The following is a 17,214-nucleotide window of genomic DNA, read 5'->3' as shown; positions in this document are numbered from 1 at the left end:
AAATATGAGCCAATTGCCAAGCTCTTGAAGTGCAATCGGCACCACAGAGGTACGGTAGATGTAACTTCAAGGACAGGTAACTTTTCAAGTCTGTCATAATCCCGAATGGTTGTTAATTGACCAGTGGTAAGTTGAAGGCTACTTATATACAATACACCTTCCATTACTGGCACCCAAGGAGCAGGATGGTTACCCATTGGCAATAGATAACAACTAATAAGACAAATTTAAAGAAGTGTAACATCAGTCTGGTATTTAGGATAGAAGAATAGAAAATAAAGAATAGTCTTTTACAAAGCCTTCCTTAATACCTCCACCACTGAATTACAGTATCTGTTGACCAAATTGCCCTATGGATTTTGGTTATACAATTTGACCATCATGCCGTCAGTTGAAAAAAAAAATTGTGAAGCCGGGTAATGTATAATGGGAAGAGGAAAGTACTGTTTTCTTTGTTCCCTTTTTTTCCTTCTAGAACATCCTCTGTCATTTTTCTAGTGTGATATCTACAATGTGTATCTGGCAACTGGAGACTGGGGGGTATTTTCAGTGGCGTAGATACTTTTGGTAGTGAGTGGCATGGTGGCCTAGTGGTGAAGACACTCACCTCCCATTTGGAAGGTTGAGAGTTCAATCCTTGGTAGCTGCTGCGAACTTCGTGTGGCGTCAGGAAGGGCATCTGGCCAGTAAATGCTCAGCTCCATCCAGTCACTCTGACTCTACCTCAGATTAAGGGATTACAGGATCGTAAAAAGGGAGTTTAGATGCTGCTGGTAGTATAGGGTGTTGCTTCACTGGGACATTAGATTCTGTTGCTTCTTTCACTTCAGTAGGTTTGAGCACCATCTAGTGGTGAAACCCAACTTTCTCTGCTTTGTTGTCCTCCCCCCACCCCCCAAGCAGTGTCCCTCCCAGTGTCCAAGAACTCATTGGAAAAGGGAGAGGCTCTGAAAGAGGAAGAACATGAAGCACCGTCAGTCAAAAAGGAGAACGCTGACACACCCTCAGATCCTGATTATATGAACTGCACAACTTCAAGGTCGTGGAGTTGGCCGTGGAGAGGCAACGTAGGCATGTCACCACCGGAGCATCTGGAATCCAAGTTGCCAGAGCCCACGCCCTTGTCTGTCAATGGGTTTTTGGAAGATCCAGTGTCCCTGGGCCAGTCTCAGCACGACCTCAGTCAGTCAGCCTTTCTTTCTTGGCTCAGCCAGACACAGCAGGCCTCTTCATTGTTTAACAGCTCGGTGCTCACCCCAGACAGTAGCCCTGGCAAAGGGGATCAGTTACCCCCAGATGATCTGCCGGACTCTACAGCAGATGATGAAAGTATCTCAGAAACACAGGTGACCTGGTTCAATTTGCTGCCTAGGACATCATGTAATGACTCTTCACTTGCTCCTTCCACCGAGCGACCCTCTCGAACTTCACAGCTCTGCAAGCCATCTGCCAAGGACCAGTCAAAGACTTCAGCTCAGCAGGTGAGTGCTTCAACGCCAGGTTAAAAGCTTCACTTTGAATCGGCAGAAGGAAATTTGTTCCTGTGGATATAAAGGAGTTGGGGGGCGGGTGGGTTAAAGCTTTATTCATTTCTGAGACAAAGGCTTGGAACTTTTTGGGTTTGGAGATCACCTATTAGTACCACGTAAGATCCATTTCCTTAAGAACGGTATGGCTTTTGCAGGGAAAACATTTTTTTTTTTAAAAAAAAAAGTTTTTAGAAGAACAAAGCGAGCAGGAAAATGGCATGGCACAAATGTAGAACGGGGGAGCCTTGGCTTGGCAGTACCACGTGTGAAAGACTTCTGGGTGTCTTTGTTGACCGCAACTTAAACAATAAGCCAACAGTTGACGCAGCTGCTAAAAAGATAAAATGCTCTCTTGGGGTACATTAACAGAAGCAGAGAGTCCAGATAACAGAAGGTAGTTGTTCTACTCTGCCTTGATCAGACCCCCCGTGTGGGGTACTGAGTCCAGTTCTAGATACAACAGGTCAAAAAGGACAGTGACAAATTGGAGCAAATTCTGAGGAAGGCTACCTTGACCGCAAAGGACCTGGAAACCAAACCCAATGAGAACCCTTAAAGCAGGGGTCCTCAACCTTGGCAACTTTAAGACTTGTGGACTTCAACTCCCAGAATTCCTCAGCCAGCAAAGCTGGCTGAGGAATTCTGGGAGTTGAAGTCCACAAGTCTTAAAGTTGCCAAGGTTGAGGACCCCTGCCTTAAAGGATGTGGCTGTCTTTAGCCTAGAGAAAAGATGAGGTATGATAGCAGTTCTAAACTATCTGAAAGGGCTGTTGAACAGGAAAAGGAGAGAACTTATTTTTTTGTAAGACTTTAAACGGGGGCTAAAAGTACATGGATGGAGGTTCAGAGTAATATCAGGAGGAACTTCCTGAATCTATGAATCTGTCAGCAAGTGAAACAAAACACCGAATAAAGTGGTGGTGATGATCACTACCGTGTTTCTCCAGAAATAAGCCCGGGTCTTATTTTTGGTCCAAAAGACCCATTAGGGCTTATTTTTGGAGGATGTCTTATTTTTTTCACCACAAGGCCCAGCCCGGCCGTCGCCTCGCCTCACCAGGCGACTCAGGTTTCCCTCGATGGGGGAGGAAGGCTTTGGAAACTGCCGTTTCATTTACATTCATCATCACTATTGTAATCCGTCCCTTTATTTATTTTTTTTAAAAAAAAATGATTTGTATTTACCACGATTAGCCACCTTGATCACCAGTGGGACAGCGCAGTGTGAATTCTGCACACGAGCCGCGGAAATACAGACACTCGCACCCTCAACGCTCACACCGCTTCCTCGCTCGGGGCGCACCACTGCTTTATGTGAGCGTTCAACTTTGTGGCTCAGCTAAACTCTTCAGCTGCTGCGTGGCACAGTTCCCATCAGCTCCAGGAAGCCTGGGCGATGGAAACCTTAGGCCAGGATCCTGGCACTGGAGCAACCTGGCTCGCCTGGGGTCAGGCAAGCCAGATTGCTTACAGGGAGAGGCAGCGCGTTGCAGGAGGACGACTGCAAAGGGCACCCGCGGATTCCCACAGCTCCCGGAGGCTCCGAGCGCTGTTTTTGGCACCGTGTTTGTGTGCGTGTCTGCCTCACTGTTTTAGGCAGCGGTTCGGATCAGCTGCAGCTTGCCGTGGAGAGGATGGCTGAGGTTTGGGGGATGGTCTATTCCCATTTGGAGGGTAGCTGCTGTCCAATCGCTGTGCCACCTCTCGGGAGGGCAGCATAGCTGCCAATGCAGTGGCGGGGAAGGCGGAAGGCAGTCCCGCCCACCAGATCAGCCTAGGGGGGATAGGAAACCGAGCGGCACCGAAAACAGTGCTCAGAGCCTCCAGGAGTTGCAAGGATCCGTGGGTGCCCTTTGGAGTCGTCCTCCAATGCGCAGCCTCTCCCTGTAAGCAATCCAGCTTGCCCAGGGCCAGGTTGGCCGTCATGGGAGGCTCATCCCGCATGTGCAGCGGAGCTGGAGGACGGGGATGGGCCACCTCTCTGGCAACGGCCAACCTGACCCCAGGTGAGTCAGATTGCTTCAGCTGCCAGGATCCTGGCCTAAGGTTTCCATCGCCCAGGCTTCCTGAAGCTGATGGGAACTGTGCCACGCCACAGCTGAAGAGTTTAGCTGAGCCACAAAGTTGAACGCTCGCGTAAAGCAGTGGTGCGCCCCGAGCGAGGAAGCGGGGTGAGCTTTGAGGGTGCGAGTGTCTGTATTTCCGCAGCTCGTGCGCAGAATTCACACCGTGCCTTCCCATTGGCGATCAAAGAGGCTAATCGTGGTAAATACAAATCATTTTTTAAAAAATAAAAATAAAGGGACGGATTACAATATTGATGACAAGGCAGTTTCCAAAGCCTTCCTCCCCCACCGAGGGAAACCTGAGTCACCTCCCAGAGTGGGACGTCTCGGGACGCCCAGCTTTCTTTCCCGCCCTTCTGCAGAGGAAGAGAAAGCCGGCAAAGCCCAAGGGGGCAGTGCAGGCCACCTCCGGAGGCTGCTTTGGGACGAGAGCGAAAGAAAGAAGCTGCTGGTTGAGGCCCCGGCCAGTCCCCAGCCCTCACCTGCCCGTTGGATTCCCTAATCCAGGGCAGGGATAGAAAGGAGGCAGCCTCTGCTTCAAAATCTTTTGAATTTTGGCTTCAAAATCTAAGGGATTGGTTTGGACAAAACTCAGCAGCACTTTTTTGTGCGGCTTCTGATAAAAACAGGATCGCCAACATCCGATAACAGATATGGCACAAGAAGAAGAAGAAGCCTCTGCTTGCCTCAGGCCCCGGCTTTCATAACATTCAGGCCATCTTGCAGCAGCGGCACCGGCAGAAGGCAAGGCGGGGGGGGAGGCATGCAATCCGGCCTGCCAAAAAACCCACGGTGGGACAGAGTGGGAAGGGTCCTAAGTAGGTCTTATTTTGGGGGGTAGGGCTTATATTAGGCCCACCCCCCCCCCCAAAAAAATCAAGCTAGGTCTTATTTTCCGGGTAGGTTGTATTTTCGGGGAAACACGGTAGCAGTCTTCAGACAGAAACTAGATGGTCATCTGTCAAAGATGCTCTAGAGCAGGTCTAGGCAACCTTGGCTCTTTTATGACTCATAGACTTCAACTCCCAGAATTCCTGAGCCAGCCATGCTGAGGGGAAAGGGAGAGGTTTCCATGCTGGCTCAGGAATTCTGGGAGTTGAAGTCCACGAGTCATAAAAGAGCCAAGGTTGCCTAGACCCGCTCTAGAGAATCCTGTACTGATCAAGGGTTTGAACTTGGCATCCTCTAAGCTTCCTTCCAATTCTCTGATGATGTTATTCTTTTCTAAATGTTGTTTATGCTTCCTGTAGCAATGCTTTAGTGCAAATGCTTTTTGAATTTTCCCTTCCACAGCTGAATGGCTATTCCACCTCTAGCCCAGCATTGCCACCACTGTCCTCTACTCCGTTGCATTCCAGCTCCAGGGTCCACAGCACTTGCTCCAGAGCCAAGGATAGTTCCAAAAAGATCCTTGAACCTTTAGGGCAGCCGAGGCGAAGGGGGCGCCCCCCCACTAAACTTTTCAAACAAATTGAGCAGAAATACTTGACCCAGCTGACAGCACAGCCTATACCTCCTGGTAAGTGACAAACACATCTGGAGTTCCTGGTCCGTCTGCTGGATTCTTGGAAGGGATGAGAGGAAGAGAAAGTAAAAAAAAATAATGTTTTATGTTTTGCAAAAGAAAGCACAGCTGGGAAAATTAGTTCAGTTTCATGTGTAGGTGATGCACAAGTAAGTTGTGAGCCATTCAGTAACTAAGGGACAAGAAACTTTTTAGTAATGAGGGAGCATGCTTTTTAATATATATACAAATGTATACATTTTTTGACAGTACAGGTAATCCCCGAGTTACGAGCGTTCACTTAACGCTCATTCAAAATTACGTGATGAGCGCCCCCTAGTGCTTACGAGCAAGTCCAGAAGTTACGAATATTGCAGCACCACAGCAGTCGTTCGCCCTTACGAGCGACTACAGTGGCTCTGCAACATTCACCCTGGTTATTCCCTCCCTCCCCACCCCGGCCCCGAGTCTCCCTAGGCACCAGGCTTTCAATACTTCGCTTTCTTGGCTGCTCCAAGCCTTTGGTGCGTTCGCAGAGAATGGAGGCCCAAAGTAACGCGAGATCACGCGAGATCAGTGGGGTGAGATCTCATGCTACTGATCTCGCGTGATCTCATGGTACTTTAGGCCTATGTTCACTGCAACAGAGAATGGAACCGAAGCCGGGGGACGCTTCCACATGCCTCTGGAGGCTGGACCAGGGCCCCGGAGGCCTTTTCCATGCCGCTATCACCCAAATCTGAGGCCGGGGAATGCTTACGTAGCTCTGTGGTGGCCCGTTTCTGGGTGGTAGCAGTCTGCAAAAGGCCTCCGAGGCCCAGATTGGGCCACAGGGGGGGGCATAGAAGCATCCCCCGGCCTCAGATCCGGGTGGCAGCAGGAACTGCGCCAGAGAGGAGACGGATCTTTTCCATGTGAGTCCAGCATGACAGGAAGGGAGGGGGAAGCATTGGGGTATCTTAGTGGGTCGGGGAGGCCTTGGGGATCTGTTCCATCACTAGGCCCTCCATGGCCTTCCCCACCCTGAGATACCTCATGTTCGCTTAACAAGCCACGTGCATTTTAACAAGCAAGGGAGTGATCTCCTTCGAGGTACGAGATTCACTCTACGAGTTATGAGTGGAATGGGCAGGCTCCGTTACACTCGTAACTCGAGGACTACCTGTATACTCAAACGGTGGATATGCCATGATGTCAAGCATCTTGATGAAATTGGTAGTGGTTGTTTGCTTGCTAAGTAGGTAAAATCTTCAGGGCACACTGATGATGAAATGTAGTCGGATAATGAAACATCTGCAAGCAAACAACCAAATTCAGCGAGCGCCAAGGTCTCCACGCTTCAAACCTGAGCCATAGATATTAGCTTCTATTGGAATTGGTAATTTTGGGAAGGTGCCAGGCTCTGAGCTTCTTCTGTTCTTCCCTTGCAGAGATGCAGAGTGGCTGGTGGTGGTTGCAGGATCCAAAAGAGCTGGAAGCTGTGGTGGAGGTACTACACCCACGAGGCATCCGGGAAAAAGCCCTGCAGAAGCACCTTAGCAAGCACAAGGATTACCTACGGGACGTGTGTGCTCGAGCTGCCAATGGTAAGAAATTCCCATTCTGTGGTCAGGTGCCTGTGAGCAGGACCTTGATTTTTTTTTTGATTGACTTTTATGACCTTCCTACCTAGATCCCATCTTCAAGATTCATTCTGAGGTCGCCAGCCACCTGATCTCTCAAGAAGCCCTGGTGCAGTGGTCCATGTCTGAGCGTGCCTTTGAGACAGACCTATCAGTGCTTCAGTGGGTGGAGGAGCTTGAACAGCGGGTGCTCATGGCTGATCTGCAGATCCGAGTAAGTGCTAAGGTTCTGTGGCATCTGCTCGCCTGTTGACAGTGGTGTGCCCTTTGACCAGGATGTTGAAGGAGGCTTAGATTCCAAAGGTCATCCTGAAAATAATCATTCAATGCTAAATGAAGTTAAGTTTTGAAGATTAGAACTCAGAGGACTAGAGCAGGGGTCCCCAACCCCCGATCTGTGGACCGACATTGGGCCACGGGATGCCAGAAACTGGGCCGCACAAACAAGCAAAGCCCCATCTGTGGGATGCAGGGAGCATGTGAAACCATGCCCCCTCCTGTCCACGGAAAAAAAAACTCCATGGAACCGGTACCTGGTGCCCAAAAGGTTGGGGGACCACTGGACTAGAGAAATCATCTAGGCCTGTGGTGGCGAACCTATGTGGCACGCAGAGCCCTCTCTGTGGGCACGTGTGCCGTTGCCCCAGTCCTAGGCCTTCAGCTGGGTTTAATAAACCCTTTTTGCTTTAGGCCTCTGCCGCCGTGTGCAAAAAAATAATAATCAATTTCAACTTCTTCCGGGGGAAAAAAAAAGATCTCACAAAGGTTGGAATTGATTGATTGAACTTTTTAGTTCCACCCAATCTGCCGTTACCACCGCAACCACGCCCAATGGGCCACACTGACCCAATTGGCCATGCTCACCCGGCACCTGACGATACATAAGTGGGTTTTGGGTTGCAGTTTGGGCACTCGGTCTCTAAAAGGTTCGCCATCACTGATCTAGGCCATCTTAAAACAGTAGGATGGATGTAACATTTTCATTTTTAACTTAACTGATGTTACTCTCCTGAAGGGACACTTGCACTGAATTGGAAACGGCAGCTAAATGAAACTGCAAAATACTAGTTGATTTTAGATAGTAAGTATTTTGAATATAGCTAGCTTTCCGTAGCAAATTACAGTTGCGTGAACACTGCTTCCCTGTAGTCATAATTTAGGCTTTTTTGTTTAGATAGGATAGGAAGATTTGATTTGGGATGTGTTCTTCATTCTAGAATACCGGAACTCCTAACTCTTACTCAGAACTTCTGTTCCATGAGTATCGTCACCATTTGACATGAAGCTTCCTAGCATAGTCTGAAATACCAAAGAGTAGTTCTAAGGACTGGTTTGAATCATTATTTAGAGAAACATTCCAAATGGCTTCTGAGTGTTCACAGCTTGTGCTGGAATCATTTCTTCTGAATATTTTCTATTTATCATTTTTGGTTTGGATCTTTTGCCTTTCCTCTAGGGCTGGACGAGCCCAGATCCTGATTCTGTTAGGAAAGACCTGCGGTACTGTGAGCGCGAACTAGAACTCCTGGAAGACATCACTGTAAAAAACAAGCGAGAGGGGCCTGTCCTGCAGCGTGACTCTAACAACCCTCTGGATCTTGCGGTGCTCCATCTTGCAGACCTGGAGCAGAACTTGGAACGGAGATACCTCAGAGAACCCCTCTGGCCCCCCCATGAGGTGGTGGTAGAAAAAGCTTTGCTGACTGACCCCAGTACCTTGGAGCAGGATACCACAGAAATGTGAGTGTCTTCTTTTATTAACGGCTGAATTGGCAAATCTATATCCGTGATTCTGTATCCCAGGTTGTTAAAAAGAGTGGCTTAGGAACCCCAAAATCAGTTGATTGGTTGTTGTTGTTTTACATTTCGGTAGACTGGCATGATATGAACTTTTTAGAATGATTGATTTCCAGGCCAATTGCCAGATTGAAGATTACAGTAGGATATGATAAGACAGTGGTGGCGAACCTATGGCACGGGTGCCAGAGGCGGCACTCGGAGCCCTCTCTGTGGGCACACGTGCCGTTGCCCCAGCCTCGCCTCCGCCCGCGACCCCCTCCTCACCAGCAGCCCCCCTGGAGGAGAGTCGCCCCCGAGCGTGGCCCACGCAGAGCAGCACAGCCAAGGACATGGCAGCCAGGCAGCGTAGACAAGACTCTGCCCTCACACCCCATCACGCACAGTTGATGCTGCAGGGTGCGGGCAGAGGGCGTGGCTGCCATGGCGCTGCTGAGCTACCTGGGCAATCTGCGGCGGGCCCTGGAGGCAGTGAGTGGCCCTGGCGTGGGGCAGGGGCGGGGACAGTTCTCGGTCACCTGATTTCCAGCCTATTTGAACTCCTAGCGACTTGAATCCGATTATCATTATGCGTATCTACTATACAAGTAAGGATTGAGATGCAGGTCCCCTAGACTTGACCTTCTACAAAGGTTCTTTGACGTCACTTCACTAATCATATATTTGGCTGACTGAAATTGATATTCCTTATCTGACAATTATTATTTTTTTCCTACAGCACATACGAAATCACACCACGGATGCGAACGTGGCGCCAGACTTTGGAAAGATGCCATAGTGCAGCACAAGTCTCCTTGTGCATCTACCAACTGGAGCTCTCTATAGCATGGGAGAAATCGGTTGTCAGAGCGGTGAGGAAAGGGGCATTTGGGCTGAAAGAGGAAGTGTAACCAAGTCTAAAGGAGATATCCAAGCCAATTAAGTCACCCGTGAAATGCTTGGTGCAGAAAAAAGCATTAGTGATTCTTCTTCTGGCTTGGTTATAGGCATGTATATGGCTAAGCCAATACTAACCAGAAGTTTTTTAAAAAAAGTTGTTGGATGTATGGGATGGTATCTCTGTTCGAAAGTGGTGTATCTCAAGCAAAGATTTAGCCTGGGTGAATTTCATCTAGAAGGAGCTCACCTTTGGGGTGAGAAGATGTTTCACTTTAGAGAAAGGGAATAGGAAATCCTGTTAAGAGTGTGGCATTCATCTCGTGAAGCGATTTGGGGTGATCCGTTTTTGTCTTCTCTGTTTTCCAGACTTGCCTTGTGTGCCGAAAAGGGGATGATGATGAGAATCTGCTGTTGTGTGATAGCTGTGACCGCGGCTGCCATCTCTATTGCCATCGACCCAAGATGGCGGAGGTGCCAGATGGGGATTGGTTCTGCTCTCTCTGCATCGCTCAGGTACCCGCTACGTGTCTTGTCTCCAAGTCCCTGATTTTTTCCCCTGGGTTGGCAAGATTTTTCTTTTGTTCTCACTGAGTGCCTTCGTGTTCCAGGGGAGAAAGGGCGGGATGCAGTGCGATGCTTACCTATCGGGAAACTGGCATGTTTACTAGCAGATGCCATTGACTTCACTGAAAGGGACTCCTAATCCAGGACTTGACGATAGCTTCTCTCTTCTCTCTTTCTGTCCCCCAATGTTTTCATGATGCAGATGCAAGGGGAATATCAAGATGAGTATGGCTCTCCACGGCGGGGCAAGAAGCGGAAAAGTGGTACTTCCGGGCCTTTTGGGGGAAAGGAAGAGCTCGGCCTTCGATCTCGGGCAGCAGCCGCAGCCGCCTCCCAACAACATACTATCCAGGCAAATACATCCCCTCGCTACTCAGGTGAAGGCCTCTCTCCCTCCAAACGAAGAAGAGTGTCTACCCGAGGCCAGAGCGCTGACCTGACTTTCTGCGAGTAGGTGTTTCATCTCTGGAAATTAGGGTCAGGGAGAGGTTTATGGGTCCTTTCCCAGAGAGAATTGGAAAAGGTGGGAACGGGGATTCAGGTACGCATCGGCAAAAGTTAATAAGGAGTAAGAGAGAGAGAGAGAGAGAGCTGTCACTCAAAAGTGACTTTCTGGATTAAAAGAGGCCAAATAACACTCCTCGCTTCTGGCCAGAATTATTCCCTTCAGTGCCACTCAGTGTTGGCTCTTCTTTTTCAGAATCATCTTTTTTTTTTAATTAAATTTTTATTAATAATACAAAATTAAAAACACATTGGAACATAGATATGACGTCATTGGTTCCATACATCTTCCATCATTTTACAATAGTATTAATACTCATATAGACATATAGTTCTTGAACTTTGCTCACTATTTATAATATACTATTAACACTTTCCCCCTTATTTATATATATCTATTTATCTTTTAAATATACATTTGTCTATAATCTTATATTTTATTCTAGCACTATACATTTATCTTGGCTACCCTCTTATTGTCTATCCAATCATAAAATTGTTCCCAGATTTTATAGTACTTGTTTTCAGTTTTGTCCTTGAGTTCCCAAGTCTGGTTTCTCTTCAGATCGTATAAATCTTTCGCCTTTTTCAGGATCATCTTGATGGAGATGGAGTCCCATGAAGCTGCTTGGCCTTTCTTGGAGCCTGTTAACCCCCGGCTAGTGCCTGGCTACCGGAAGATCATCAAGAACCCCATGGACTTTGCCACCATGAGGGCCCGGTTGTTGCGTGGTGGGTGAGTACATGGCAGGACTTGTGAATAAAGCCAGGCCTGGCAAGGCATTTGGAATTGCAGAGAGACCCTCCTTTTTGTTCCCTCTCTCTATCAATAGATACAACTGTCAGTAAGTAAGTAACTGTCAGTAAGCGGCCATTTAAGTAACCAACTGTAAGGAGTGATACTGTGATCCCATGCAGCATTCCACCTGCTGGCTTGTTCCCAGTCAACGATTAACTGCTGTTCCTTCAAAAAATACTTGCACTTCCCATCTTTTTCAGGGCTGTGCAACTGGTGGAGGATGGAGGGTAATCCTGGGGAGATCTGATGAGACCAAATGGCTGGGGCTGCTTCCTATAAGGACGGGGGTGGGGATTTCCATTTCTCTCAGTTTGAGAGAGGGAGGGTTAGCCGTCACGGCAGTCCACCTCAGGGCTTCTGGAAAGAGGGATGCCATGGAGAGAACATTCTAAGGCTTATTTGAAGAGAGGCAAATCAGACTGGGATGGTTTCGAGGAGTTGCTAAATGTAATTATATATGGCCTGTATTAAATTCAGAAAGACATGCCCAAAATTGGCAGCAGTTGTGAGAAGAAATGAAAAGAGGAGAATGGGGCTATTGAAAAAAAAGGAAATTCTCAACAACTGACACGTGTGCCTCAGTGCCCTACTTTTGCACTCACCCCTGCTTTTTGTGACCCACAGATACAGCAGTTGTGAGGAGTTTGCTGCTGATGCTTTCCTGGTGTTTGACAACTGCCGGACCTTTAATGAAGATGAGTCGGAGGTGGGCAAGGCGGGGCTGGCTATGCGCCAGTTTTTTGAGAGCCGGTGGGAGGAATTTTATCAGGGAAAACAGGAGACAAACCCATGAAGCTGGCAGAACGGGGAGAAGCGCAAGGAGCCAAAGGGGAAAGTGCCTCCCCTTTTACCCTGGGCTGCACACTTGTCTCTTCTGGAGCTCATCTTGTTACCTGCTGATTTAATTTCTCCCCCCCTCACAATGACTGGACTTGGATTGGCATTTAACATCACGCCTTGGTTCTCTTCACTCCAAGCAACACAAACTTTGACTGTATAAGCCAAATAAAATATATATCTCTCTCCTTTTTTCAAAATGGAAAAAACAACAACAACCACCCACATCCCCACCTTAGCTGGGGCTATTTAATAATAGCAATAGTTCTTAGTGAATGTGTAAGAACACTTTTTTTCTGTGCAGTGTCAGTACCATAACATTAATGGCCAGTAATGTGGACGTTAAGTTTTCCTCCTCCTTAGATTTTCATTGAAATGTATAAAAGCAGATCACTCCTGCCTCTGGGAATGACAACCCTTGACGAAACTTAAAACGTGCTGCTTCTTTTCCCCTTGCCCCTCCCAACTCTGCCTCACCCCTGCTTCCCCCCTTTTTCAGAAGAGCTTTCGTTTCTGTGGCCAACTTTTTCTTTCTAGCCCGATTTCCTTTTCTACACCCCAGAGTAGAGTTTAGAGTTGGTATGTGCATTGGGAAAGGAAGTTGAGGGGCTCTGCCCGTGAGGGTGCGGGGTGCGCTCCCTTTGAAAGCGCTTAGTCCTTCTTAGTCCTTCTAGTCAGGCAAGATGGCCCCCTTCGCCGGAGAGGTATCCAAATACGAGCCTCTGTGTGAAGAGTTAAGGGTGGGTGGGGTTATATTCCACCATCAGATTAATTGCCATCAGCTATCACGTTTAAGCCCCAGTTGCTCAGAGTTACTGAGTTATTCCAAATTTTATTTCTAAGGAGATAATGTAACAAAATGGAAATGACCCGCAGCAGTTATCCACTAAGCTAGTCAGTATCACCCAGATTGTATTTTTCTCTAGGTGTGCAAACGATGATTGACTCGGACTAATCTTTACACTCTTTCCCTTTCCAGATCTCCCCACAGGGGCAATCAGTGGAATTACCATAGTATTTTGGGAGGAGGTTCCTCTGTCTAGTGATCATACAGTTCATTTCCCTTCCAATAGCGGGCGATATGCGGGAATGACTCACTGGGCTATGAGGGACCAAAGTACGCCAGCTTGCAAGACTGGGCTGCTCCAATCGGTATAATCTTTAGAGGAACTGGCTTTTGGGTGCTTGATGCCAGTTCTTCTGAAGATCATATAATGGGGACTCAGCCTTATTTGAATGTCCACAGCTCCCCCCATCCAACTCTGCCCCAGCGTTATTCCTCAGGGATAGCTTCCGTCTACAACGCTTGATCTGCCATCTCTGTGTATGTGTGGCAGGACTGTTTGTTTCTTGCCTTGGCATGTGACTTACCATAATCCTATTGTAAGGTTGCTTCCCTTAGGAGAAAGCTGTGAGATTGTCTCCATTGTAATGGAAGGAATACAATCCTTTCATTCTTCAGTAGCTATTTGGACCTCAACAAGATGATAAGAGGATTGTTACCGTTTTCTTCTATGTTAGGTTTCTATTTCCTGACCATATTTTAATATATGTAATCTAAAGCGCAGCCTCTTTTGATTATCAAAGCTGAGACTTAGCCTAAATGCAGCTTTGGATGTGAAGGCAAGTGAAGGCAAAGTCGAAATCTTTGTATCTCATGAGGTGGGCTACAAGTTATTGCTTCATACGTCTACACAGGAAGCACAAAAATTGGAAATAGAGCAGTGCTCAGTCGGAGATCCTTGTGTAATATCCATAGCTGACTTGTTTAAAAGATCCAGATCTGTTTATACATGTTTCTTTTTCTTTTTGGTCTACATTTTCTATATAGTATTTAATTTATACACATACCACGTGTGAATATTTTAATCTACTTTATATTTGAACGTAGTTCTGAATGTTTTTGAGAGGAGGAAGCAAAATTTTGATTTAGTCCAACCATAATAGTTTTCCTGCACATCATTTTTTACCAGTTTGTCATTTGGTCCTGTGCATTTGAGTGTCTGGTCCTAGAGACTTGCCAGATTGAAATAGTGGTTGAAGCCAGTCTCCTCTTTAACTCATTCCCTCCCTTGTTTATCTCTTATTGAAGCAAGAAGTAGATTGTGGTCACAACAAAGGCTCCATCTCCATACCTTGCCTGTGTATGCATATGTGTGTGTACACACACACACACACACACACACACACACACGCATGCCAGTGCATTCACCAGTTGGCTGGTTGGTCCTTTAAAAGAAAAAGAAAAAAAAAAAACTGTCCCCGAGAATTTTTATTGAACAAAAGATAAGATAAATTGGCCAGTTCTTTTCAGCCCCAGTGTAACCTCTCTCTCAGTCATTCCTTGATGATAGGTTAAGGCTCGTTTGCAACCTGTATTCCAACGTGACCCAGGAGATCCCATTTCCCACCATTGCTGAGAATGTGAGAGTGGCCAGAGAACCTGTTCACTGGCCTGGGCTCGGTTCAGGAGCTGCAGACTGGGAGAATCCCATCGCCCAGGCACACTACAACGAGGGGCCTCCGCTGTTCGGCCCTGGGCCAGTTCCTGCTCCCAAAAGTAGGGGCTGAGCAAGCCCTATCCCGACGCACCCTCCAGAAGGTCTCGACGTCTGTTCAGAGGAAACCGCTTGGTTCTTCCATTTTTCTTCCATCTCTCTTGGTGGATCAGAGGCGTAGAAAGCCACCCCCCCCTGGAACCTTCCCTCCCTCGCTGCTTTCATATCCAGCCTGGCTCCTCAAACCATTATAATTACGGGTATCACTTGGGGCAGATACTTGGCTGGCAGGGTCCTGTTAGGAGATGGCTTTCTCCCCGATATCCACCTGTGCTACATCGGAGTGACGTAAGGGTGTGTGTGCGAGTGTGTGTGTGCGCGTGCACGTGTGTGGGTGTTTTCTCCTCAATCCGCGTCAACCAATCCAATTGCAAGAGCACTGATGTAAGTAAAATGTAACCACAGGTGATATAACCTGGAGACGGAAACCTCCCTTAACTGTGCTTCCTCCACCCCAACCTCACTTTCCTTCCCAAATTGTTTTCCACAAAACGTAGTAGCCTTTTTATATCAAATAACCTCAATCTTTATTTTATTTTAAATTTGGGGATTTTTTGTTTTTCGTTTTTTGGCTTTTAAAATAAAGAGGTAGAGTTGAAGTCTATTTGAAACTGACTTTATATTATGCATAAATATTTATATTTTATCTAAACGTGCTGTAACAAAACTTCTTTTGGTGGGTTTTTCGTAAGTTTTTTTTTCTGGATCATTTGGGTTTGTTTGTTTTTTCATCGGTCATGAGAGATCTAGAGTTGGAGATGTTAATTTTTGGTTTTTAATTTAGAGTTTCATGGTTTTGGTTTTGGGGTTTCTTTTTTTTGTTATAGAAACATTAGATTTTTGGATTCAAAGCCTCACACATCTTAAATGAATGAATCCAGGTTTGACCTAATCTTGATCTTCATTAAGGGATACGGTCATTTCAATCAGTTTATTAAAAAAAAAACTTGTTTATTGAAAGTTACATGGATTTTGGAATTTAATTTAAGAATTGCAACTAGAATTGGCCTTATCATTCACCACTGGCTTTTTCTTCCCCTTTCATCTTAATTTGGTATCGGAAAGGAACCAACTAACCCATCATCCTGTGAGATGTTCTGAACAGCAGGAAGGGGAGGGGGGAAATCAAAACTTTTTTATATGAAATAACCAAATGTGTTTGTTTTAGTGAATTTTTGATAATGTACAGTTTTTTGTGAATTTAAATTGATTTCTTTCTATATTTTTAGGACCAACCTCATTTTTAATAAGGTTTAAAAGGAAGAAAAAAAAAGTCTAGAATTCTTGTTTGTTTCCTTGTGATGTTTCCACAAGTACAGATGTTAGAGTGCTTGTCAAGTTTCAAAGAATAAACAAAAACAACCCATGTTTGATAGAGAAGAAACTGCCTGAGAATGTTGTCTTTTCTCATAGGAACTCTTGATCATCCCTGCTTGGGAGTGTGTGTGCATCCCCTTGGATCCCTCCCCTCCTCCGCTCTCATGCAATGCACCGGCTAGGAACGGATAAAAAAATCACAATTCTCATTTTCTACTTTTCTGACCTTGAATTTCAGTAGTCTGGCCAGAGGCAGCTGCAGGGCCTGCAGTTCTCCACCTGTTCTCAATGATATCAAAACTGTAGTATGAACTACAGAACTGGGATCAGAACTGTAGCCTTCATCTCACAATAATGTAGTCGCCTGGAACAAAAGTGTGTAAATAGCAAAATTTTTGCTCATTTTGAATGCTTGGGGATCAGTTGGCACTGTTCACTACAGTATACCGCAACTGCTTTAAAAGACTTGGAGGAAGAGCGTGAGTAACTTTAATTCAGAGACAAATGATTTTCTCTATAGGCACTTAAACTCAAGTCCTATTTTAGATTCTCCAATTTCATCCGACTTCGTCTTCATCTTTCAGATTTTACACGGCCAATTACAGGTCCTAAAAATTAGTCCCCTCCCCACCCCCAAAATAAAATCTGCAGTTTTAAGATTGGCAAAAGCTGAATCCTCTGGGTTGCCATGTCTGCACACAGCTCACGCTGGTTCGCTCGCTACCGTTGCAAAATCTCAGGCTGTGTTAGTAGACGTGTTCTCGCATGTTACCGCTCCCACAAGAAAAGATATCAGGTAGAGCAATGGCTGTTTAAACGTCCCATTAAATCTCCTTGGTTGGGTAGAATCTGTACCAAGCAAGTCACAAGTAAAGCTGTGTATAACAGTATGATAGTGGGATCTAAAGTGATTGGAAAGGTTCAGGACTGGAACCTGACCTTCTCTAAGGGGTTACTGGCACTACCTTTAGCATACTTCACGTGAGGTATTAATACCACTTTACAAGGCCTTGGTAAGGCCACACTTGGAATACTGCATCCAGTTTTGGTCACGATGTAAAAAAGGTTGAGACTCTAGAAAGAGTACAGAGAAGAGCAACAAAGATGATTAGGGGACTGGAGGCTAAAGCATATAAGGAACGGCTGTTGGAATTGGGTATGTCTAGTTTAATGAAGAGAAGGACGATAGCAGTCTTCCAATATCTCGGGCTGCCACAAAGAAGAGGGAGTCAAGCTAT

The 17,214-nt window shown here is 46.5% G+C and overlaps 1 protein-coding gene across 1 annotated transcript in view; it reads left to right on the top strand.

Moving 5' to 3' along the window:
* The window catches only part of BAZ2A (bromodomain adjacent to zinc finger domain 2A), a 35,071-nt gene extending 20,775 nt beyond the window's left edge, over nt 1-14,296 (top strand). The window contains exons 19-28 of the mRNA XM_015819910.1: nt 901-1,481; nt 4,889-5,114; nt 6,530-6,685; nt 6,772-6,935; nt 8,178-8,461; nt 9,237-9,369; nt 9,764-9,910; nt 10,164-10,411; nt 11,058-11,201; nt 11,889-14,296. Of these exons, the coding sequence (XP_015675396.1) occupies nt 901-1,481; nt 4,889-5,114; nt 6,530-6,685; nt 6,772-6,935; nt 8,178-8,461; nt 9,237-9,369; nt 9,764-9,910; nt 10,164-10,411; nt 11,058-11,201; nt 11,889-12,057 (2,252 nt within the window). The 3' untranslated portion in view covers nt 12,058-14,296. The remainder of the gene's footprint in view (nt 1-900; nt 1,482-4,888; nt 5,115-6,529; nt 6,686-6,771; nt 6,936-8,177; nt 8,462-9,236; nt 9,370-9,763; nt 9,911-10,163; nt 10,412-11,057; nt 11,202-11,888) is intronic.
* Nucleotides 14,297-17,214: the final 2,918 nt, after the last annotated feature.

Source organism: Protobothrops mucrosquamatus, unplaced genomic scaffold (assembly GCF_001527695.2).
Source record: "Protobothrops mucrosquamatus isolate PMUCROS unplaced genomic scaffold, P.Mucros_1.0 scaffold_151, whole genome shotgun sequence".
NCBI lineage: Eukaryota > Metazoa > Chordata > Lepidosauria > Squamata > Viperidae > Protobothrops > Protobothrops mucrosquamatus.
The sequence above is the reverse complement of the archived record's forward strand: the minus strand, read 5'-3'. Positions and strand labels throughout refer to the sequence as shown.